The 26610-nt window shown below is 43.5% G+C and overlaps 1 protein-coding gene across 1 annotated transcript in view; it reads right to left on the reverse strand.

Moving 5' to 3' along the window:
* Positions 1 to 26610, reverse strand: part of QSOX1 (quiescin sulfhydryl oxidase 1) — a 90073-nt gene that overhangs the window by 37918 nt on the left and 25545 nt on the right. The window contains exons 2-5 of the mRNA XM_054979734.1: positions 22975 to 23075; positions 14105 to 14153; positions 10962 to 11064; positions 3122 to 3212 (exon numbers count right to left, since the gene is read on the reverse strand). Of these exons, the coding sequence (XP_054835709.1) occupies positions 3122 to 3212; positions 10962 to 11064; positions 14105 to 14153; positions 22975 to 23075 (344 nt within the window). The remainder of the gene's footprint in view (positions 1 to 3121; positions 3213 to 10961; positions 11065 to 14104; positions 14154 to 22974; positions 23076 to 26610) is intronic.

Here is a 26610-nt window from a genome sequence, read left to right on the forward strand (position 1 = left end):
TACAATTAAATCTAAAGGTTTTTCTTCCGAAGGGGTCTGACTATGGCCTCCCTCAGCATCAGAAGCACCGCACCTTCCACCAGGGAGCAGTTAATAGTAAGAGCCATCCGTCGTGCTGGGCCACCTTCGGCTGATTTTACTAAGCACAGAGGTCAAGAAGGAAGGCGCAGGGCTTCCCTTCTCCAAGGAGTTCATCCCTCACATCTGCAATCTGAATGAACTGAAACTTAGCCAAGTGAACCTGACAAGAGGAAGCCTCAGTAACATTTAACATACAATTGCTCTGCAAGCTGATGACCATAAGCTGTTCATGGTTCCACTAGTTGTTCCCGGGCACCCAGATGCACCAGGCCTCCTAAACAAGATCCTCAGGCAGCGCTGACTGGGAGCAATGATGGCAGAGAAGGGGTTTATTTCTCCTCCACAGTCATAGAGGGGGATCTTCAATGGGCTTTAGCCTGTGCTTGGTCATCTCTAGGGATTCAATTCAGGTGAGAACTGGCAGGCCAAAAGAGGACCCAGCATGGAGGGGAGGATGCTCAGGAACAATCATACTGATGACACACTGGGCCAGCTTGTTCAAGAGACCCACCAGCTCCTTCACACAGCTGCTAGCCGTATCAGCTAGAAAATGGTCCAGGGCTGTCAGGAATCTGTTTAGATCCATCTTCCTCTAAGGGCAGACCATCCTAATTGGTCCTCCACCCAGGTAAGAGCAACAAACCTCCTTTATTGTATGCCTAGTCTCCTCCACTGCCAGCTCAGAGGACTTCCATACCATAGAAAATGCTGTACTGAGGGCATGCCCTATTGTGTGCATGGCTCCAGATATCCCATCGGAAGAAGGCACTAGCTACCTCTCTTTACCTGCTGTTTAGCACCCCTTCTCTCCCTTCTTAATGCTCCCTGCTCCTCCTGTGGCCATAGCCTAGAGAAAATGAGCAGCTAAGACAAAAGATAAAGGAAGGTAAGACAGAGAGGCAGCCCTTGGGTGAGTGATTTCCATCCCCTCCAGCTTTCTTTGTGTGTTGGTGGAGGCACCCTGGGAATTCTGAGCAGGTATGACCGTCTCTCTCTCAAGGTGACAGCTGGAGGAATGTGGATCTAAGATTTCTATCCTCGCCCATACTACGTTTGACATTTAAAGCCTATGTGATCTCCTAACTGGGCTGGCCTGAGTTTGACCTAGAGCCAGTTTAGCAAGTCAAAAAAAGCTTTCAGGATGCTGAAGCTGGTATTTGTACAAGCACACAGAGTACTATTGTCTGTGTAACCCGAATTTACTTTATTCAGGAACGTACTGTTTGCTAAAGAGATTATTCCAGCTGTTATTACAAAAGCTATTATTGAAAAAAAAAAAACCTTTCCTTACATCCTTGAATATGCATCCTATTTGTTCTTTGGCTAAGAAACAATAGAGCTGTTTCAATTAAGGATGTTTAGATTTAGGTTAAGACTTAGGTCTGAGTATGCTATACACATCTGTTCATATATAATTTTAATACCGTATTTACCTGAAAGGATGACAACCATGAATATAAATCGATCACCCTAAAAATGTTATACGGTAAAGACAATCTGGCATCTCAGGTCCCACACGTGTGCTTCCTGTTCTGCTTCTAACCCAACTCATACCGTCTACCCACTCCCATTCTAGCTCTTTCCCTATCCCTACTGCCAGGAAACAGCATGTGAATACCGTATGGTCAAACAAGACTTCCAGGGTTGCTCCCTTGCCTATTAGGAGTGTCTGAAACTTAACACAGATGTCTGAGTCTTAAATACCCAAAGTTAGCTCTCCCCCACATACTCCTTTTACCCATTTTGCATTCGTTTTATAAAATTTTCACGAGCCAGTGTAGTAAAGTGGCTAACAGTGAAATCCTAAACAGATTAATCAATGGGCTTAGGCTGGAGTAACTCTGCTTAGGATTTCACTGTAAAAGTGTCAGACTAAGGTCTAGGAGACCCGGGTTTGAATCCCAGGTCTGCCATGGAAGCTTGCTGGGAGCGGGACCACAAGTGACGCCTGACACAGGTTGGACACTAGTCAGCTTCCCTCAAGTTTTGATGGGAAATGTAGGCATCCTGGTCTTGCAGCTTGGCTCTCTGACTGCTGTCCAATGGACTTTTCAACTGTCACTTGTCCAACATTCCGCCAAGCTGCCTACATTTCCCATCAAAACTTGAGGGAAGCAGACAAGTGTCCAATCTGTGTCAGGCGTCACTTGTGGTCCCACTCTCGGTGACCTTGGGCCAGTCACTCCCTCTCAGCTTAACCTTGCAGGGTTGCTGTGAAGATAAAATGGAGAAGAGGAAAGTGATGCAAACTGCTTTGAAGTCCCCAATGGGGTGAAAGGCAGGGTATAAATCAAGTAAAAAATAATAAATATTGTAAGCCGACAGCCCTGTGATTTTTAACTGTGCCTGTACAGAGCCTTCTAGCTTCAGGAGATTTTTAAATGAAAGGGAGCAGTAGGTTTCTTATTGACATCTTTGCTGGTCTTTCCCATTTTTATTGTAATTTTATTTTATTGTTTATGGTAAATGTTTTGATTGTAATTTGTTGTAAGGTAGTTTAAATGGCTGATATGGGGTTTTTGTTGGGTTGTTTGGGTTATACTTGTCATTTTTGTATAATAAATTTTGTGTAAAAAAAAAGGGAGCAATGGCAAGACACTGCTTGCCAACTCCTGGAGCTCATCCTGCCCTGGTCATCTGCACTCCAGTGCCTAACAAGCGCTTTGAAAAAATCCAGATTCGTCAAGTATGTTTCTTGCACAGTGTTAGAATCAACCATTCCTAGAAGGTCTTATAAAGTGCCTGTGTAACGAAACATCCTTCCATTATGGGAGCACAGAAGGGATCCAGAACACCCCGTAACAGTCTTGCACATAAGTTCCCAACAGATACCCGTCCAGAATTTTTTTTACCAGCTACTTTTCAACAAATACCAAATAGCTGACATTTATGGTGTGTGGGGGGCACATTTTTCTTTGGTGTAAAGTTTTTCTACCTGGTCACCAAAGATCATTCTTACTCACTGTAGGCAACTTGGTAAGGGACTCCTGCATGTTTTCCAAGTTTAAGTCATATACCAATCAGTTAATTAAAGAGTCACCTCTCTGCCCAAAAAGGAGTCTTCCTTCTCGAATATCAGGGCCAAGTACGCCACGCTGTTTGCCTGGAAAAAGCCACGAAGTTCTGGCGCACTGCAAAACAAAAAGAACATTGCATGCTAAACAAAGTTGTTCCAAGATAAATATAAGCTGAACATCCTTATCATACAAATGCCAACTCTCCCAGCGGTTCAGAACCTTTCCTGGACATCAGAAATGGTGCTAAACGCATACTCTTAACAGGATTTATCGTATATGTAAGAGATTAGTGAACAGTAAGGTCACTTTTGTAAAAAAAACTGAGCCTTTAGGAGAAACCCAAAACCAAGCTATTTAGCAAGCACTACTGTTGATCTCCATGCCAGACAAACCTTGACCTGAAACTCTTCTGTGTGTCAGCAGAATTGTACTTCAGGAGCGATGTGGGGCTGCTGCCCAAAACAATACCCAAATTATCCCTCTCTGTTACTTACAGAACTATTCCTGCATGTTTGTTTACTTCATTTTAATTTATTTTCATTTATAATCTGCCTTTCTCACGGGGACTCAAGGTGGATTACAAGACCAATAGAACTATTCAGTCAGTTCATAAGCCTATTACAAAACATGATAACATCACCAATATTTGAATCAAACAGCAAAGATCTCTAGTAGAACAATGCTACTCAGTCAATCAGCAAGCAGATTTCAAAATCTGACATTTGAGTCTATCAACAAAGGTTCCTAGTAAAACAACATTATGTAGTGGAGTCGGGATTGAAGAACTGAAGAAAATACTGTATTAGCAACATCATTACACTGTTAATGGGAAATATACAATGCACAACACAACGTAATTAATATCACAAATAATGGAGGGGGGAAATAGGGAGGAGGTTGTTATTTTCTTCTCTTGAGCAAAAGCCCCAAAATTTAGACTCGGGTTACAGTGCAATTACAGGCTGCTTTAAAAATGAATTGTGGTAGCCAACCATAGAAGAAATAGATAAAGAGTTCCTGACCCCACTCCAGAAGAGCTTGGTCACATGCAGGGACAGATTTCTTCTTCTCTTCCTTACCAGAGCTTTGGGGAAGGCAAGAGGAATCATTCCCGCCAGCCAAATGAGACCTCTTCTCCACAGCTTTAGCTGGTTAGAGAGAGCCCGTAAGGGTTTCCTGTTCACCTCCCAGGAGTTAGCAGAGGAACACATCTCTGATTCTAGTGAGATCTGACAGGGGAGTGTCTTTAAGGGCCCACCATCACTATACTTTTCTACATGGGTGGTAGACCATGGGATGATGCAGCTGTCAGCCCCGGCATCTGTTGAGCTGAGGGCAAGGCAAAGCAGGGGGGCACAACATGAAGGCGGCCCACAGCCATTCAGAACACTGACTCCTAGTTGCTCAGCATGAACACCTTGACGAATGTAAGAAGAGTCCTGCTGGATCAGACCAGTGGTCCCTCTAGCCCAGCATCCTGTGTCACACAGCGGCCAACCAATTATTCTAGAGGGCCATCAGCAGGGCGTAGAAGCCAAGGCCTTCCCCCAATATTGTCTCCTGCTGTTGAAATCTTTATAGGAGTCTGGGGTCAACTCGGGCCTACTAACACCTAGATGCTTCCTTGTCAATGTTGCTGGTCTTCCCGCAATTCCCTCCTTCGGCCAGAGGTGGGTGGCAGCACACAGGCCAAGTTCTTGTCATACTTCTTAGGGTCTTCACAGGAGTCCGTGAGTTTCACAGGCTTTGGAGTTCACAACTTCTATTAAGAGGTTCTGGCTGCAGCCAGCCAGCCCAAAGTGACACACGTTGAAAAAATATTTCTGTACTGGATTTCCTCCCCCAGGTCTGTAATACTGTAGTGGTGGAGAGAGCCCTCAAATCAGAGTTGACTTATGGTGACCCCTGGTGGAGCTTTCATGGCAAGAGACCTAACAAAGGTGGTTTGCCATTGCCTGCCTCTGCAGCCCTGGTCTCTGCTGGAGGTCTCCCATCCAATTACTAACCGAGGCTTAGCTTCTGAGATCTGACAAGATCAGGCTCACCTGGACCATCCAGGTCAGGGCCTGCAATACTGACAGCATGGCAAAAAGGAAGAAGAAATCCAGGCACGAGTGTCTCCCTTCTTTCAAAGCCATTTAATGAACAGGAGTCTTGTAGAACCTTAAGATCTAACAAAATTTTATTCCAGCACAAACATGCACAGACTTCTTCTGGCGCAAGGCACAGGTATTTACTATGCTGCTGTTTTATGTAGGAGGTATGCCAAAAATATACACAAAATGCAGGAAGGACAGGATGGAATGTAATTGTCTTAAATTCAAATCTAGCCAAGAAAAATACAAAGACCATTTCTCTAGTTTTGCTAAGCTAGTCAATGCCTAGTGAGGAACCACTCACTACATAAAAAGAAGTGGGTTCCAGTCCACAAAAAGCTTTCTCTGGAGTAATATTTTCTTAGGCTGTGACTAATGGCCAACTGGAAAGAGTCAAAGCCACAATCTACTGTGGAAAATCATTCTAATAACAAAACTAACCCATTACATAAGGTCTAAGAATATGTCTGGTAAAGTAACAAACAGATCTGTTGAGAAATGAGTCGTTCTTCATCGTGTTCCAGAATAGCAAATTTCAGGATAAAGTTGTACCTTACGCATTTTTTGACTCGATACAATTGCTGTGGAGGGCAGTGAATTGGTTTTGTAATAGAATTGGAAATAATAATAATATCTAATTATTAATTAATAAAATAAATAGAATTGAATAATAAAAGGAAATTTTGAAGAACAGTAATATTTTGTGAGCTTTCAAGGGGTCACAAGACTCCCATTTGCTTATGAAGCAACAGATTAACCCTGCTACACCTCTAGAATTATTATCAAAGCTGACTTCTCTCTCTGCTACCAAAATGTTCGTACTATGATGATTTTAAATCACACCATTAGCCCCTAGAATAAGTGATACAGATCTGCTTAAGCGATGTGAGAAAGTCTTCAGATCGTTTACAGATCCATTTTCTGGAAACCAAATAATTAAGAAATGCTTCAGCAAATGATACAAAACCCATCCCATCCCAAAATTCCTTATAGCCAAGGCAAGTTATAATCCCGTTTACTGTTCTAAGCTGATGAGCCAGATGGCCATCAGTAACATGCACAACACCCACACTGAGCAACTCAACTAACTTCTTTGTTTTACAAGAGACGGATAGACATCTGCACAGCAGAGTATGAAGGGGTGCATTTGATCTATTAAGCAGAATTCTGAAGCATGTTCAAAAGACAATCATCCCTGTCAGGACACGGTGAAAGAACTAGAGCAGGAATCTGTAGAACGCTCAGCTCTAAGAAACCCAGGGGTTGGGAAGACAGCACCCCCACTCCAAACACAACCAGCCAAACATTGGCTGGATGCTCCTTTCTGGAAGGCTAAAAAAATAGAGCTTAAACAGGGCCAATTTTTACAAGGCAAGAACAAACATTAATTGATGGGTATGCAGGAGTTAAGGGCCCGCTCATTTAATTTAGGCGCCTGCTTTAGTTCCCTGAACTTAACAAGGAGCTAGAAAAAATAAGTTAAAAGGAACTTTTCCTTCTAACAACAAATGGGAGCTTTTATTCCTGAAGGTATTTTGCAGTTAGCTCACCCTTTTCCAAAAAAGAAAAGAAACCCATCTACACCAGAGGTTTGGGAATATGCGCAATTAGTTGATTACTCAATCAAGAAGCAAATTGGTAATCAGCTAAAAAGTCTTGATTGACAGTTCTACTTACAAAGAAGAGCTGGGCAGGGGCGTCTTATCTTTGCTTCAGCAGTTGGAGGCCATTGCATAATGCATCTTATTTGTTTATTTAAAATATTTATATCCCGCCTTATCTTCGCAAGACTCCAGGCAGCTAACAAATAAGTAACCACAAAATGCTAAATGCACAAGACACAATGAAACAATCAACATTTCAAGCAGTGCTCCCAGGCCAAGGCAAACAAAACAGCATATCATTGGGGCACCATTTCCTGCTCAGTTATTACGAAACGAGTCAAATCAATTCAAACACTCAAGTACCAAAGATTAGCCCAACTTCAATCAACCACATGCATTGTTCTCTCAAGAATTACACATACATCCTCATCTCACCCCAAGAGCCAGTTCAATGAATTAATGAGAGGGCAAGACTCGGGCTTGGGAGTCCTGCATTCAAATACTGTACCCATTCATCCATGCCAGTGTTAAGCTTGTGGTCCTGAGTCACCTCAGTCTTAGAACTGATCTCATGTCGTAACTGATTCCTTAGCTTTCAATAACTGCTTTCGTTTTCTCACGGGAGCTGGTAAAGCTGTGGACATTCTTTTCCATTGATATTGTTTAATCTGACCTTGAGTGTCTGAAGTGTTGCATTGCTCAGTATCCTGCCCGTCTAGTGTGTGAACTCTGGAAATGTTTCCCAGACTGCCTCTGTACTTGTGGTTTAGGGGGGAAGGTGTTGGTTGAGTATATTGTCCTGTAACAGCCTGAAGCCTTCTTCCTTTCAATGAGAAGTTACCATGCTCATCTGCATTTTACTTCATGTACTCCTATGGACCTGTGTATATGTAACAAGATTGATTTCCTGAATAAAAGTCATTTAGCCAAGGATCTATCTGCCATAACCTGCCATCCACAGTCTGACAAGTTCAGCCATACTGTTTGCTGGGGGACACTGTGCCCTCCTGGCCTCCAGTTGCCAGGCAACCCTGAAGAAGCCTCTCCTATCCCACCTATGCAAGAGCACTTCAACCTAAAAAATGGTGCCAGTTTAACTGGAAGCCAGGCCTGGAAAATGATGTAAAGGTACCCAGCATTTGAAAGACAGTGATGGGGAAAAAATGCAACACAATTGCACCACTCGTGTTTTATTGTTGTGGAATGCTGTCCTGACAACCAGCCTAAATTGCTGTGATACCTTAGATCCTGTCCCACACAACCTGAAGGAAGTCTCAACCAGACTGTGATCAAAGCTCACATGCGGATATGTGCCAATTTAGGCTTCCTACCTTCAGCTGTATGCAAGTAGCAACTTCTGGCCCAGTTACTGTCCTCATGGGAAGGAAAGCTAAGGTTCAAGGACCAATATATAGAGAAACACCTCATTATTAGCTGGCCAAGTCCCTTATCCATTCCATTACCCACATGCTTAAGTTGACAATAAACAGGCTGAAGTTTTAACAGTTTTATTTTAAAAAAATCTTAACCAATGTAATACTTTCCAAGGCTTTGATTAGGGAATCAATCTTTCTTTCCTTAAATTATAAAATCCTGCTCAGGCATAAAATGCTAGGAGCATACAGGAGTCTCATAATACAATGTTATAGTGTATAATCTCAAGAGTAGCAAACCCCCCCCCCCCCAAAGTTATAGTACTTTCAACATACATGCACAACCCTGACCCTGTTTAACCTTCCTATAAGCCTCAGAGGCTGATTTATTACTCCAATTTTACAGACATACAACTGAGACCAAAAGCAGCATGCCTGGTGATGGCAGATTCCTAAGTTATGATTTCTAAATCCTACTCCTACAAACGTGGTTACAGGACCGCAGCTGAAGTTTAAGTAAGTGTATTAAATGCTACCCCTGTTTCTCATTCCTCTCCCTAGTTGCCTTCTTCACTGTAGATTTCAGACGGAAAATTCCTTTAGGGCAGGGATCCCTCTTATTTTGTTTGCTTTTTGCTTATTTTGTTTGTTCACAAAACGAAATGATCACAGGTAGTTTGACCTGAAAAGACATCTTCCTGAGACTTTAGCCAGCTTCTGCTAACTAGAGTAAACTGTATTAGGGGCACAGGATTTGCAGTCTGAACCTACGCTTGATTATCCAGCAGTAAGTTCCCTTTGTTCAATGGGGATTACACCCCGACACACAAGGCTTACGAGATGGCATTTCCTTGTACCATATAACATGGGGGGAAATGGTCTATATAGGCCTCTATACGTGACCCCTCTGAATGCACAGAAAGTGGGCACGAGCATGCTGCACACCAACCACTGCCACATCCATGTGATTGCTGGCTTGTGAGAACGACACTGCCACGCAGAGGAAGTGTCAGCAGGTAGGCTCCCTCCCAGTGCTTGAGAATGCTCCTTTCTTAATGTTTCTGATCACAAGGAGGGAGTGTACATGTGGAGCCGTCTTCTGTGTGCATGTGCCATGCTCTTGAGTCCAGGATCATACAGAAGCGAACCCGGCCTGTTAATGGCCACTCCTGCTCTCCATGCGTTGACCAAATAAGCAAATGGCTTGAGATTATGTCAGACGTGGATATGCAGAACTGTTCACAGATTCCTTACCTACTAATATCGGAGGACTGGATAGCACATTACCAAATCCTACATGGAAGGCTTTGTGAGCATGTTATACACGTAGTTCATAATGCGTCGTGATTCTACACACATTTCAATTGCTGTATGCATACGTCCCCCCATGGGTCAGTAATGACTCGGTGCTTGCACAGGGGACTACCATTACCTTTTTATGCAGCAGTTGACCATGCAATGCAAAACACGCCACATGTTGATTTAACACGTTTTGACCTAGAAACACATTAATTTATTCAAAGAAGTGTCCTCCTTGTAGGAATATTGTAAGATGACGCAGAACAAGATGCCACATCATAGGATGACATGAGAATAAATCTTTCCAATGTCACAGTTGTTCTCACAATAACCTCTAGAAATATACCGAGGAAGGGGGAAAAATTAACATGGAAAATTGGAATTCAGACCATGGGCAAGAGAGAATCTGAGCCCACGCTTCCCAGATCCAACCCCGTGGTCAATTTCTATGAGATGGAATGCTAGGGTCCTATGGCTGTGGTTAATACTTTTTTGTTTTTTGTTTTTTTTGCTAATTGTTTGACTTCTGTCATTTTTAGAATTATGGTCTCTTGTGCTACTTTTATTGTTATTATCTGTCTTGGATCTCAGTTATCTGGGAGACTCACTTTCAATTAATCAATCGGCAGTGATTATCTAAAAACAGATGCAATCTTTTTCCTTTAAAAAAAAAAACCACTATCCTCTCTGTAGAGTGTCCCGCCAGTAAAATTCCTTAATTTTCAGCTAGGACTGTAGACTCCAGCACTTACACTAATCTCTCTCTGGCAGACAATGAAGAAAAAAAACCAGAACTAACTTGAATGGATAAAAAGAGTCTCACAGTATTTATTTCACAGCCAGCTGAAAAACTGATATACTGAAATAAACAAGAGCTGGCCCACTGAACCGATAAGAAATCCCCAATATGCGTGCTGTCTCTCCTTTGAACTCCTCAGGTGGCTGTGACATTTTCTCAGACTCAATAAAGAATATTAAAAACAACATTTTAAGCACAGTACTAAGTACCAAGGATCAAACAAGATGCAAAGTGGGGGATCTGATGTGATTTGCACCCGAGGAGACCTAAATCAGATTAGTGTTGAAATACTTCTGCGATGAGGAGTATCTAACCCTTTCCCCACCATTGTTTCCCAATTTAATTCCTCTCCACAGCTTATTTTTTTACAAAGCGAGGAAAACATACCGTAAAGGGAATGTTTCAGTATTTTTTTTTTTAAGGGAGTAACATTCAAGAAAGTTACTTGAAAACAACCATCTCTGCCCAGAATCAAAGTATGTTGCTGATGGTGTTTAAAAAAAAAATTAAAAACTTAAAAACCATTTTCCGAAGAAAGAGTAGAAAGGTAGAAAGAGTACTACAAACTAACCTAAAAGTCTATTTATTCACACACGCATGCATAGCCCCCCAACACACACATAAATGGTACATTCCATTTTGCATTTCCCCCAAATGGTGCATTCCATTTTGCATTTCCGCTCTTAAGTTACCTGAATGCCTCCAGTGGTGGACAGGCCGGAGGCCACGCATCTTCACTTCTTTCTATATTGGCAATTATGCTCTCCCTCAGACTTTGAATGCCATCCCCGTGATCTGAGCAAAGAAAAAGCATTGGCAAATCACAATTCATTCCCATTCACTGGGCACCACCCAGCAAACCCCCTGCCACCAGACAGTGACCACACACCCGCAGAGTTGGAGATTCCACCATGTTTGTTGAATAGGGACCAATGTCAGGCAGGATGCTCATCTGACCAAAGCCTTTTGAAGGTGCCACCTTGCAAACAGGTACAATCAGCAACTATCTGTTCATGCACATTCTCTGGAATGGCTTGCGTATTATGGAGCAGCAGGCCTGAGATTATTAGGAAAGCCCTCATGCTTCTATTGTTTTGCAGAATGTGCAAAGCAGAAATGTTCAGGAGAGCATTCTTATAAAGCAGTAAGGACTATGGTATAAGGAAGTATTGTAGAATACGGCTATGCTTATTGTACATATCAGCCCTTTTCACTGCAACACAATGTCTTCTACCTTTGCATTATGGAATGTCAAGCCTTAAACAGCCGAATTGCCTTCGACAGCTTTTTGCTTGTATAATTTTCAGCTCTGTAATCTTAGCCCCACTACCCTGTTTTATTTATTAGAGAGTTTTGCTTTTTGATTGAATGTTCTTCTTATTTTGTAATCTGCTTCAAGTCTCAATGAGAGGGGCAGGCTATAAATGAAGTTAGTAGTAGCAGTAATAATAATAATAGCAGTAATAGTAATATAACCTGGGGATCCCCTTTTAAATCTTACTTTGTCTTCTGGAATCTCTCCCCCTCCCCAAGTCTGCATCAATTCTCTTTAGCAGGCAAGTATCTGGAAATTCTCACATGCAGCATGCAGTTGCACTTGAGAATGTATGTATCACGTATGTATGAATGAATGGATGTATCAGGTGATGAGGGAGCCAGTTTGGTGTAAAGAGCGGCAGGACTCTAATCTGGAGAACTGGGTTTGATTCCCCACTCCTCCACTTGATGCCAGTTGGGTAACCTTGGGTTGGTCACAGATTCTCGGAGCTCTCTCAGCCCCACCCACCTCACAGGGAGATTGTTGTGGGGATAATAATAGCATACTTTGTAAACCACTCTGAGTGGGTGTTAAGTTGTCCTGAAGGGAAGTATATAAATCGAATGTTGTTGTTATTATTATTATATTGCAGATTATTTAGCCTCCTCACTGTTTTTACCGGTAACAGGATCACCAGCCAGCTTCAGACACTGATCCAAAGGGTGGAAACATAAGAGATTTTTTTTCTCTAACTGCTACTTGAGGGGCTCAGAAAACCAGAAGGGACCCTCCTCTAGCCATTTAATTTTATTTATTTCATTTATATCCCACCTTTCTCCCCAATGAGGGAGAACCCAAAGCAGCTTACATCATTCTCCCCTCAGCTTCACAACAACGCTGTGAGGTAGGTTAGGCTGACAAAGCATTACTGGCTCAGCTTCCATGGCGGAGCAAGGATTCGAACTTGGTTCTCTCACCGCTTCCAGCAACAGACTCCCAGCACTTGTGACCTACTTCATATGCCTGGCAGCCTCCTCCCTGGGGAGGCCCAAAAAAGCCCGTAGTGCATGGATACAAGACAAATATTGTGCCAGACTTCAAAAAAAAAAACCCACCCCACTCTAGATCCAGTCAGGGAGCCAACTCCCAACTGCTACGTGTCCAACTCTAGGCAGGTATTATCTCTTCTCTGAAGTGCAACCTGAGTTTTCCCTTCCTGGTTGGGGATCTCCCCTGCGGAGAGCATGAGTCATTCTGGAGATTCGGCTGGAACAGAACGTCTCAAATGTTGCCGTAATGAGTCTCGTTAAGTCAGGGAAGCCTGCTGGTTTCGTCCTCTTTCCTATTCAGTGAGCAGTTGTTGGTGGCTGCTAGGTTTCCTTAGGACACCATACAGAGGCATTTCAGATTTATGGGCCCAATGCAAGGGCAAGAGAGCATAAACGCATGAAGCTGCATTATACTGAGTCAAACCATTGGTTTAACAAACTCAATGTTGTCTGCTCTGACTGGCAGTGCCTCTTCAGGGTCTAGGGCAGAGGTCTTCTACTACCTGCTCCTTTTATCTGCAGATGCTGGGCATTGAACCTGGGACCTTCTGCGTATAAAGCAGACTTCCCATTTTCCTCCATACCACCAAACACCAGGGAATAACAATTGTTTTTACACCGCATGATCAGGGTGCTGGGAATTCTCTGCTGGAGATCCTTAGGCCCATTCACAGAACTAGTTTCCTATTAAATCCTTTTATGGTATGGATACGGCCAAAGTGGCCAAAAATTGGCCTTACTAATCAACACAACATATCCAGAAATTAAGCCCTAGCATCCACTAGCCAATGCTCACATTTTTTCCCCTACAATGCTGGAAGATGCATTAAATGGATTTTTTGCAAGGAGATATAGATCTGACGCTCGTGTATACATCAGAACATTTTTCTATGCTCAAGACATCGTATTATCTTCTTAACAAGTGCATTGGGGTCAATAATATAATTCTATGCTTTTCAATATTGAGAGCCTGTGTGATGTGGTGGTTAGAGGGTCAGACTAGTTTCTGGGAGAACCAGGTTCAAATCCCCATTCTGCTTGCTGGGTGACCTTGGGCCAATCGCACTCTCTCAGCCTTAACTACCTCACAAGTCTGTTGTTGAGGATAAGATGGAGGAGGGGTGAACAGTACTGAAAACTGCTTTGGGTCCCTATTGGCAAGACTAGGGGAGTATAAATAAACGAGTAAAAGAAGGGGAGGGGGGATTTAACCACAAGTGTGAATCTCTTTGGGCCACCCTGGGGACCCAATTTGGGTGGAAAGGCAGCAGAGAAATGTTTTAAACAAATATATACAAAATTAAGAATGCCACTATGCTGCTAATTTGGAGAGAATGGGTGGGCTGACCTTTCATGTCGGAGTCAAACTAAGAAACATCACAAAAGAGAAAATAAGTGGGGGAAATCAGAGAGGTATCCCAAATGGCAACTTCAGTCATCTTACCACTCCCCAAGGGCCACGTTTAGATTTAGAAACTTTACTAGGTCAACTGTTTGCTTAGATAGAAATGAGCTTAAGGATACATACGCAATAGCCTTATGCCATCATCAGGTTTCCTGGAGAACGGCTTGAAAAACTGGAAGGAAACAGAGAAACCAGAAAGTCAGGTCTTGCTTTTTAAAGACCGTATAGCAAGGCTGCCACAGCACCCAAACATTTTGTTGAACACCAACTAAATTTTTTACCTAGGTGTTCTCATCATCTTCTCTATGATACCATTGCATATTGTGGTGTGATGAGCCAGCATGGTTAGAATGTCAGACAAGGACCTGGGAGACCCAGGTTCAAATCTCTACCTTGCCGTGGGAGCTTGCTAAGTGACCCTAAACTAGTCACATACACTATTTGTTTAATCCATCTCACTGGGTTGCTGCGAGGATAAAATGGAAGAGAATGATGTATGTCGGTTTGAAGAAGTTAAAGGCCACTTCGGGGAAAACGAAGTAAGTAAATGAAGTAAGTAAAGTAAGTAAGTAAACGCCAGCTGCTTGCTGATGACAGAGATGAGTAGTTGCAGGATTCCTCCAAAACAGCTGGCTCCTAGCATGGCCCTTAGGCATACAGCTATAAAACTAACCAAGAGAGGCTGTTAAGTGTGGAGACAACATGTATGATAGCTGGAATGAACATAATATTCAAGGGACTGAATACTGAAGAGGGGATGGGGCGAGGCCTGGGGACAGAGCCTACTAAGTTTGCAACTGGAGAGTATCATGTCTAACTGCTGAATATTACAATACCAACTGATCTAGGAATACCAAATAAAAGTAAAGAGGATGCAGCTGCTTCTTTTACTCGGCTCTCTCCAGAGCTCCAGTGCCTATTCTCCTCTTCCACAGTGCCCGGGGCTTTGCGATGGCACTCACCAGTACTGTGCACCAGTACTCCCAACTTGGCGGAAATAGGCACAATCTTCTTTATGAGTACTGGCACCTTTTGTTTTACAAAAAAAAGCACTGATTGTGCCCATTTCTGCCCTTGGGCCAACCAAGGTATTTTTGGCCTGCACACACAAACCCCTCAGACTAGGACACGGAGCACTATGCAACCAGAAAAGTTACACAAAGTATGTGATAAGGAAGACTTCCTGCTTTCTAAATTAGTTCCAGCCATGTAAGAGTTTAATCATTTCTAGTTTAAGGCAAATTCTGCCTTGAAGCACATGCAGATTAAATGTTGCTAATGAAAATGAAAAAGAGAGAGAGAAACTCCTGGAGTCAAAAGGGAAACACAAATCAACTTGGCATTCCCAGCTCTACCTCCTGGCAGATGTCCCAATGAACAAACTGATCTTGAAGCAGTGATTAGCTGGTAAAAGGACACACAGGCACATACTAACTACCTGGTTACTAAAGGAATTCTGTGGCTGGGCGCATCACAAGCACACATGCAAACTGCAGCAGTCCCCTCTGCCCATTTTCTAGAGGACTCTGAAGAAAGAGGGGGAATTTGGAAAGGGGGAGGTCTCTGTTTCCTGTTCTTCCCCCACATCCAACCAATGAATACAACACACATTTTGCAGTCTCAGAACAGTTACTGTTTTATCAGTAGTGTTTCAATTGTTACTGCTTTCCAAGAATCAAGGTAATGCCTCAAGCAATTACAGTTTCAACATATGGGGTTTAAATCTCAGTCTTTTGGGGAAGTTGGGAGTTTTACTACATCTTGTATGTTTGAAAGACAGGATATAAATGTTTTAATTAATAAACATTCCTATCATACATGAACTCAAGGGAGAAAAATATTATTTCAATGGTCACTGTATTGGCTCGCAGGCTCTGAGTGTCGGTTAAGGCAATGTCGTTCAGTCCAGAGTCAGGGCTCTAGAAGTCAGGCAAGGTGGGGCCATCTAGTCTAAGGTCAGGGTTCCAGGAGTCAAGCAAGACAAAGTCAGGGGCTTAGCAGCTATCATACATGTTGTCTCCACACTTAACAGCCTCTCTTGGTTAGTTTTATAGCTGTATGCCTAAGGGCCATGCTAGGAGCCAGCTGTTTTGGAGGAATCCTGCAACTACTCATCTCTGTCATCAGCAAGCAGCTGGCGTTGGGCCAGGAGGTGTGCACCTTGCCGTCTTGCTTGCAGTTCTGTTCTCAGCCTCCGCCTGCGGAGCTTTAAGGGTGTAGGTGATACTGGAGGGCTGGGAACAGCCAACTGAGGTTCATGTGCTGAACTAGAGCTGGAAGGTCTTGATGGCTCTGCACCAGCTGCTGGTTGTGAATCCTGACAATTCTGCAGCTCAGTTTCCTGCCAGTTGGCTTCTGTTAGCTCAGGGCTGGCTACACAGGGCTCCTCTTCTCCTGAGGAGTCCCTGCTGGCTACACAGGGCTCCTCTTCTCCCAAGGAGTCATTGCTTTCACTGAACCCTGCCTAACTCATGACACCTTTATTTTCCCTCTCCTGTTTGTTGAAAGATCAGAATTAAACACTCTAAACCTTTACAGTGCAATCCTAAACAGAATTATATCTTTCTAAACCCCAATGAAGTCTTAAAAGGATGTAAATCTACTTAGTATTGCACTGTAAATATACACCATCCAAATGTCTGGAATTGTTAAAGGTTTTCAATTCCTTGGCTCAGTCCACAACCAGAAAGGAGACTGCAACCAAGAAATCAGAAGGAGACTTGGAAGGGCAGCCATGAAGTTCCTTAAGGATAAGGATGTCTCTCTGGGGGCCAAGATCAAGATAATCCACACTAGGGTATTCCCCATTACTATGTAGGGATGTAGGAGCCCCGTGGCACAGAGTGGTAAGCTGCAGTACTGCAGCCCTGCTCTGCTCACGATCTGCGTTCGATCCTGGCAGAAGCCGGGTTCAGGTAGCCAGCTCAAGGTTGACTCAGCCTTCCATCCTTCCGGGGTCGGTAAAATGAGTACCCAGATTCCTGGGGGTAAAGTGTAGATGACTGGGGAAGGCAATGGCAAACCACCTCATAATAAAAGTCTGCCAAGAAAAAGTCATAATGTGACGTCCCCAATGGGACAGTAATGACTCAGTGCTTGCACAGGGGACTACCTTTACCTTTATGTAGGGATGTGAAAGTTGGACAATGAAGAAAGTTGACAGAAAGAAAGCTGATTCATATGAAATGTGGTGCTTTACGGAGTTTTACAGATACAGTGGATGGCCAAAAAGACAAATAAGTGGGTTCTAGATCAAATCAAGCCTGAACCATCCCTAGAAGCTAAAATGATGAAAGCAAGGTTATTTGTCTTTTGGTCATATCACAAGAAGACAAGACTTCTTGGGAAAGACAATAATGCTAGGAAAGGCAGAAGGTAGTAAGAAAAGACTGCCCCAAAGGAGATGGCTTGACTCAATAAAGGAAGCTAAAGCTGCATGTTTGCAAGGCTGTTAATGATAGGATGTTTTGGAGGTTGTTAATTCATAGGGTCACCATAAATTGAAAGCCACTTAACGGCACACAGCACAAACATCACCATATATTTATAAACCAGGGTCTAATGGCACCTTAAAGCAGCTTATATAATTCTCCTCTCTGCCATTTTATCCTCACAACAATCTTGTGGCATGGGTTAGGCTGAAAGTGTACAACTAGCCCCAGGTCACCCAGAGTGGCAGAGTGGGGATTCGAACCTGGGTCTCCCAGATCCTAGTCCAGCACTCTAACCACTAAACCACACTGGCTCTTTTAAATGTTGTCAACTCTGTAAGAAGTCTTTTGCTACCTTCCTTAAGCTACTATTTATTCTGCTTAGACTAAAGGACACAAGTTTCTCCCATTAGCCAACAATGTCCAGTCTTATAAGCTGATGCAATCTTTTATCTTTAGCAAACTTCCCAGGCAGCCTCTGACAAGCTGTGTACTTCCAACCTGCCCACAGGTACATAAGTCAAGTGTTTGCTTAACAGGTTTTATCTGTCGCATTTGGGCTGAGCGAATGCAAGCAAAGAGAGAGCAGAGAAAGGCCACGTCAGCAGGTTTCCCCTGGAAATGTAGAAGACCTGTAAGAAGAATGAGAATAGGAGGGAGGGAGGGAGCTGCACTGGCAGGATGGGAAGGGAGCACCTGTGAACCTGTATCTAAAATGTCAAGAATTCAGCAACTACTGCACCCAAGTTTTGCCATCAGAAATCATGCAAATGTATAATTTGCATGGGCTGATCTGAGAGTAGGAAAAAATTCATTTGCAGTCATGGAAGTAAGCCTGTGGCAGTGATGAGCAGTGGAGAACTATGCTAGATGTCACAGATCTCCCTCACAGGGCAAACTGCAACTACTACAATGGCCATCCAGTGGCACGTCTGCCCATATAACATGTAGAACTTGTCTCCAGAGCTCCTTATGCAGAATATTTTCCTTCCCCTGCTCCACCTTATTGGTTGATGATGGTAGGGAAATACTTGGTAGCACGATGCCCTCAAGACATCAGGTGGGAGTATCTCAGCAGACCTCTTTCAACATGTATTACACTCAGAATCTCCATCTAGATCCTCCACAGAAATTCCTCACCACTGCTAAAGCTAATTTTTCCAAACAAGGATTAGAACCTCTCTCTTGGACTTTATATTTTATAAATGAAAACAGAGGTTTGCAGATTGGCTCTGAAAGGCATGTTTTTGTACTCAGGACTTCCCTAATTCCACACCAAACAGCCGAGCCCTGTCTGCATGCATTATGCAGCATCATACAATACCCCTAGAAGGCAAGGCGATGCTTCTCCACATACACAGAGACTTTTTAGAAAGGCTCCAGGGCTTAGAGAAACTGCAATTTCGCTCAGGTCATTCTAAGATGCATATATTGGAGTTTTCCACACACTTATTCTGAGTATTCTTAGCAGTTTTCTTAGCATCAGAATTGTTTTGAGCATGGGTTTTCCACACATCTGTCTTTCCACACATCTCACAATCTGAGAATCACCATTATGCCAATCTTTCAGTCAATCACTTGTGATTCTGAACTGTACTAGCCAACCAAGATACTTTGTCATTGTGGATGGTAACTTTGAACATAGGAGAAGCACCTTTACCATGATGCTGAAAATTGTCATTTTTTCCTCCCTCCTCCAGTGATATATTGATATGGCACATGCACAAATAATCAAAAAGTAGATTGGAGGGGATGGCAGTAGGCAGAACTAACAAAACTGAAGGAAACATTACACGCATAGAACAAAGGTGACTCATAATCGCTTTCAAAAAAAGATCAGGGTAAAAATGGTCCCAAAAGAACAACAACAACAACAACAAAAAGGCAAGGCAAAAACTAATGATACAAAAAAATGTGGGGATAAAATGAAGCAGTATGGGTCCAGAAACAACAGGGGGAAACCCCGTGTGGAAAACCTCATGGAGTCAAGAAATAAAACCTGAATTCCTGGGTGGCTGCTGTAATCAATGGGCACTCCTTTCAACACATACCAGTGCAAGAGTATCAGGATAGATCACACCTCTGTCAGAAGCCAGCTCATAGCTGGCTTAAATCAGTGTTAAGAGTTCCAAGAGAAAGCTGTGAAGTTGCAGATTCCCATTTCCCTCCAGTCATAAACTCAATGGACGCTCATAGGCAAACTAATCTCTCAGGCTCAACTTTACCATCGGTAATATGTGGATTATATAGTTTCTGGCAGGTAGCCGTGTTAGTCTACAGCAGAATAAAATTCAAGTCCAGTAGCATCCTAAAGACGAACAAAATTTTCCAGGATAGCTTTCCTGAATCAAAGTTCACTTAGATGATAACATTGTGATACAGTGGGGATAATATATTGCAGATAACACAGCAATCTTCCTTACAGGGATGTTTAACTCAGATAATGCATATGAAATGCTTTGAGAGTTTAAAAAAGGCATTCTGTAAACAGTGTATTCACTTGAAGGAGACGTTTTTCTTATGCAAGCAGGGAATGTTTGAAGCCATACCTGCCTATTTTCTGCTGAGGTTTTGGCTTCAATCCTGAATGCTTTGAAAGACTCTAATTTTCCTACCCAGTAGCGTATTTAAAGTTCCCACAGGAACGAGCTTCCTTTCAAGCTACAAGCCAGCAACGTGGACTTGACAAGGAACAAAAACAGGGAGAAAAGAATCCAGTTTCACCGCAGGCGGGAGCAGATATGTGATTAAGGTATATAGTTTGAGACTTTGCAGGCTCATGTTGAGCGCCCTGCTTCAGACACACGGGTGGGGGGAGGGAGGCAGGCTCTTCCCAAAGGCTTTGCATCATATTTATTCCTGTGGGAACTACTTAGGAATGTACCCAGAAGTAATGAAATGTATGTGGAAAAGGCAGCAGCAGGAAACCGATACCAGTATTAGGCCAATGTTTACAACCAAAGGTGTGAACTTCCTTTTCAAATCAACTCTTCCCTTTGAAGTCATAAGACAATGGGGAGGAGGGAGAGAAGAGGTTTTGGGGCATGAGGCCTTTCTTTTTAGCAACATCCACCTCAGGTGCTCCCAAGCTATATTATGAATATTGGAGGCCGGGCTTAACAAAGGTATTAATTTTCTGGCCCTGTGAATCTCTATGTATCTAATGCTGAATTTGACCTCAGAATATGGATCAAAAAACGGAGGGAGGAGATGTTTCTACAAACCTGGAGAATGCTCAAGTTTGTGCAAGAATCCCAAAAGTTTTTTTTAAAAAGGGGAAGGATTAAACTAACTCAGAATGGAACAGACACATCACAACTTCTCAGGGAAAAAATGCTGATAACAGATCTCATAAAAGTTGCCTTTTTTAAGTTAAAAAAGACCAAGCACAGCAGGAGAAAGGGGAGTTGGGAGGAGGGCGGGGTTTCTCTTCCACCCACAAGTTCCTCACAGGCCCCCCAACTTGTTTTGTTCTCATGATCAGCTGATGAACACAGAGTTGTTGTGAGGATAAAATGGAGGAAAGAAGAATTACATACACCATACTGAAGGGCAGGATGAAAATGAGTCAGACAGACTACTGGATCAATGTGACTACTTACAACTATTCTGGAATAAATACACAGGCAACTTGCCTCCTAAGGTAAGAATGCCCTGAACTGAGCCATGCCAAGGTCCTTGTCCCTGTGAGTCCCATAATCACTTCTTCTATGAACACAACAGGACCGTCCATGAGCCAGGCTGGTCTCCTCATACACAGAGATGATGGGGATCAGGTGATCAAATGATCAAAACCTACCCCTAAAACAACCACACTTTAGCTGTGTTTTTACCTGTGTCTCTCCTAAAGTGAATGCAATGAATCAAAACCTACACGCTTATTTATTTTCTTCATTTATACCCTGCCTTTCTCCCCAACAGAGACCCAAAGCGGCTTACTGTTATTATCTTTTGCTCCATTTTATCCTCACAACCCTATGAGGTGGGTTAGGTTGAAAATGTGTGATTGGCCCAAGGTCACCCAGCAAGCTTCCATGGCAGGGATTTGAACCTGGGTCAGCCAGATCCTAGTCCAGCACTCGAATCACTACACTATGATGGCTCTCACTGCTATGACCCGTAGTCCAGATTTGCACCCTACACAGGCCACAAATAAAGCCCCAGCAAAATAAACACACTGCTACAGTTCCTTCTCAACAGGTATTTTCTCCAAGTGTCTCTTTTTAAAATTAAGATATTTATTCGTTTTGGGGGCCCTATTTATATATATCATGGCCTAAGGTTAAAGCAGCTACCCATGTAAATACTGCATACCTGTCCTGCCATATTTAAATGCACATAACCATTCACAAGTGGCATTAGCATGCCTACAATCATCCTAGACAGATCTACCTATACATTTTCTTATCCTGCCTTTCCTCAAAATATCTCAGAGAGTCATGCATCGTTCTCCACCTCCTTCAATTCACCCTTGTATCAGCCCTATGTGGTAGGATAGGACGAGAGAATGATTGGCCTAAGGTCACTCAACGTCACCGCTGAGCATGGATTTGAACACAGGCCTCTCCATTCCTAGTCCAACATTCTATTACATTGTGTGTGTAGAGTGCCGTCAAGTCATAGATGATTTATGGCGACCCCTGGTGGGGTTTTCATGGCAAGAGACTAACAAAGGTGGTTTGCCATTGACTGCCTCTGCAACCCTGGTCATTGTTGGAGGTCTCCCATCCAATTACTAACCAAGGCCAACCCTGCTTAGCTTCTGCGATTTGACGAGCTCAGGCTCACCTGGGCTATCCAGGTCAGAGCCCTTTGCTAATTTCTTTATTATTTATTTAGACAATTTATATGCTGCCTCTGTAGGGGCGTGCTCACAGAGGCTCACAAGTAAAAATGCCATCATAAAAACAACACATGGACAGGCTGATGCTGGGAAAATTTACACGGAGAAGCACTTTTATTCCTGGCCCACATCATGTACAAAGCACACCATGGGGCAAACCAAGCACTGAATTCCACACCAGCCCTAAGTTAGGCAGTTTCACCAGCAGATGGTTTAGCTGTGCATTTTATCTTGGCAGAGGGTTTGTTAAATATTAAACTTTTTAATATATTCAATTAGCAGCTGGCCGAGAAACCAAGAGATGGAAATAAAGCTCAGCTGCCAACACAAACAATTGGGCTATTTTTAAAATGAACTCCTGAACTACCCTTTTTCATGCATGTAAGGCAGCCACTCTTGTGTACAGGACTGCATAGAGAAATCCCAAAGCGAATCGGGTTGTATGAGACAGTTTGCAGTCCTTACTGTGAATGAGATGATTTCAAAAAGAACAGAATCAGGGGCGGGGCAGCGGGGCGGACACACACACACCCCCAATGTGCACATGGGAACTGAGCAAGTCTTCACTGCACCCTAAGATGCAAAACCCAAGGTAAGCTCAAGATCCCAAAGAAATCCCACAGTACTTTGTGTACAAGCATTTAGTTCAAAATCTTACTCAAATGCCTATCGTTTGACTGCATTCAGTCACCTCAATTTTATGCCAATGGAAAATTTACCTTCAAAGTTGGGTAGCCAGTAATTTTAAACTCTGAACATATTTTCTGATTGGTCATCTCGGCGCAATCAATCGCACCCAGCATCACAGCAGGTCTCCAATCTGTGGAGGGAAAAAGTGAGACAAACATAAGGCATTAAGGTCTCTCCATCTTGCTAAGAAATATGACTCAGGTGCACAGAGACTGTTAACAGGGATATATTCTGTTTCAGAAGATCAGAAATAAATTAATGAACACATTAAACAAAGTTTAGTCCAATGTTTTAAGGGCATGAAACTGATAGAAGAGATTGGCGGAGGTGCTTAGGCCTTAAAGCAGATGTCCCCAGTGACATCAAGTCTGTTTAGAATATTGAGAAAGGGTACTGGGTGCCACCACAAAATGGCTGCCATGAGGAACAGAGCCAATCACAAAATGGCAGCCACAAGGGAGGGATTGGGGCTTTATTTTGGAGAAGAGGCACTGTTCAGTTTCAGTTTCCAAAGAAAGGGGAGGGCATCCTCCCTGTGCAACCACAGAAAGAGTTTGACAAGGCCCCCAAAATATGGGAGTATGAGCACGCTGAAGGCACATGTCTAGGACATGCCTGCCTGAGACGAGCTCAACACTTTGTGAGTTAGTCACCCAGTAGGGAGCAGCCTACCGTTAGCAACTCTGGAATGAGAAATTCCTGGAGATTTGGGGGTATAGCCTAGGTTTGTCCCATTCCCCCCCCCACAGGGTAGGGGAACCTCCATCCCTACCTGCCACCACCTCCCAGCCTTGCTCACCTAGCTGTCAAAGGAAGGGAGGCATGGAGTAGGAAGAAGTGCATGCTCATATTCCTGTAGTCCCCCTTTGCAGAGGAATCCTGGTATGTGAGTGAAAACCACCTCCTGAGAGGCAGTTTTCACCCAGGGGCATTTTTCATTCACCTCAATTTCAACGTGCTTCCTCTGAGAATGGAGAGAACTCTATATGCACACACAAGGGAGGTTAGTACCCTGCTGTCCCCCACCTAAGCCCCTGGGACCCCTGGAAACCCTAGTAGAGCCTGGGAAGGTCCTCAGCCCTATATAATGCCATTCAGTCCACCCTCCAAATTTCCCCCCAGGGAACTATAGGTTAGAAATCAGTTGTAATTCCAGGAGATTTCCATGCGGCAACCCTATAGCAACCTGAAGTTCGCCATTATTTCTTTTCTGTTCCATTCATGAACCTTTGGATTTTTTCCCTCAAAAGTACAAGTGCGTCCTTGTGAACGCACAGAGCAGGGAAAGGTGGAGAACTGGTTCGAGATAATGGCAGTCCTTCTCAAGTAAAAGAAAGGAATGCTGGAAAAAGGGAACAGCCCAAAAGACAGAGAAAAGGAGAAGGACAGAAGGTCTAGTCAGAGAAGAAAAACTGGGAAATATAATGGCAGGGAGGAGAGCAACGTATGGCCATGAACGGCAGAGATGAGGAAGAATGAGGTTCATGTGTTAATTTGAGGTAAGTACCCTCATTTCTGGCTACATGCTTCCCCCTTCCTAGTTATGTGGGTCAGCACCCATGATGTTTGCATGAAAAGTATGCGTTGTCAAGTGCATAATCAACTCCATGAGTAGAAATATAATGGCTTACAGTCTGTTTTTTTCCCCGGGGGGGGAGGGAACACTGTGGGTGGTTGTGGGATGGTAACTCAGCTAACTGAGCACGGATAAGAGACAAAGGGGATCTAACCCGGTCCTACACAACTATCAATTCTGGCCTAAATCCCCCAGACACAGAACTTTTCTGTCAGACACAGATGGAGCTGGGTTGCCCTTCCTTGCATTTTTGACCACCTTTAAACCACTGGCTGTGATATGGCCCACCTCTACCCTCTTCCTCAGCAAGTAAAGACCCCCACAGACTGACCATAGACAGTTCAAGAAGTTTTGCTGTTAAGGTTTCAAAATGAAAGCCATTTCCAGACACCTGCTAAATCACCGGACACTTGTAGTTGCCACCTTCTCTGGCACTCAGCAGCCAACGTGACAGCAACTCCACCTAAGCTTTCGGGTAGAAGCCTCCATGAGAAGGGATTAAATGGCACCCAGCATGAAGAAGCCATTGTTAACATACCATTCCCAGCCACTCCTTTCTTGTGATTCAAAGCAAGCTGCCCTGCCTATCTGTGTGTTTGGCCAATGGATACGCCATGACGCTTGAGAGGACACAGTTTGCTCATGGGCCTAAGCACACACCAAAGGTCAAGTTCCCAGCTAAGCCACGGATTCATGGTGAGGGCCACGGTCACGTCAACAAGATTGGCTTCAGTTACCCAATAGTTCTCTAAATCCTAGAATTCCAAATTATGCCGTATTGCAACCCGAGTAAATCTAGGCAAGGTTGCTTAATTTGCACACTTCACACAATTTTGCAAAATAATGCATTTATCTACCGGCAGAAGTTGTATGTAGGAAGGACTGACAAGGATGTCAAGTCCCTTGTTGTTAATCTGTTCATGCATATACTCATACTATTATTATTTCAATGGCCCACCTTCTCACTGAGACTCAAGACAGTTTAAACATGGCAAATATGAAAAGTGAATCAATCAGACAGCAAAGACCACCAATAAACAATGCAGGGGGACTAAGATTATAGAACTGGAAAAACAATCCAAGCAGGAACTGGTTTGAGGCATGGCATACCATAATGAAGAAAGGTAGAAGACAGTGCAGTAAGAAAAAGAGGCAAGACACACTGTAAACAGTGCAATAGATTACATCACTCCTGTTCTGTTCCATTATACCGCTGTTCTAATTCCTCTGTAAGAATGCCCCCCCCCCCGACCATTCCTGATATTCTGCAAAGTGACAGAAGTGTGGGAGCCTTCCATCTCAGGCAGATTTTAGCCATTTGCAAGGTGGCACCTTCAGAAGGCTTTGCTCAGATTAGCTGAACTGTCGCAGTGAGGCATGGCTGGAGAGGTGGTACTGAGGGGTATGTGAGGGGTCCAAGGCCATTAAGGGGACTGTAGGTGATTCCCAAAATTTTGAATTGAACCTGGTAACTGGTAAACAATGCAGTGCATGCAGAATGAGTGTGCTTTGTGCACAACAGTAGCCGGGCAGAACAGTGTTCTTAACCAACTGGAGTTTTCAAGCTGTCTTTAAGGGGCAGCTCCACGTAGATTACATTACAGCAGCCTAGCCTCAAGGTAATCACAGCATGGATCAATGTGGCCAGGTCAGGCAAATCAAGGCAGAAGGCCATCTGCTGAGCTAAGTGAAGCTGAAAGAATGCCTTTGAACTCATTTCTCCAGCAATAAAGCTGGGACCAGTATAACCCCATGGCTGTTAACCGAGTGTAAGAGGTCCCACCACCAGGACTTCAGCCTCCCCATCCCGCATCGCCTCCAGCTTGCCAGGACTGAATTCAATTTATTCACTCTTAGCCATTTAACCACAGCAGCCAGGCACCAGTTCACAACCTCTCAAGAGTTACCACCTGATGATTTGGATAAAGAGATATAAAGCTAGGTGTCATCAGCATATTGATGACAACATATTCCAAAACCACAAATGATTTCCTCCAAGGGCTTTACACGGTGACTGAATAGCAGTACTGAGCCTGAAGAAACCCCACAAGGAAGTATGTTTGTAAACAGAGAACTCTGTGAGGAGGAA

The sequence above is a fragment of the Eublepharis macularius genome, chromosome 5 (genome assembly GCF_028583425.1).
Source record: "Eublepharis macularius isolate TG4126 chromosome 5, MPM_Emac_v1.0, whole genome shotgun sequence".
Taxonomy (NCBI): domain Eukaryota; kingdom Metazoa; phylum Chordata; class Lepidosauria; order Squamata; family Eublepharidae; genus Eublepharis; species Eublepharis macularius.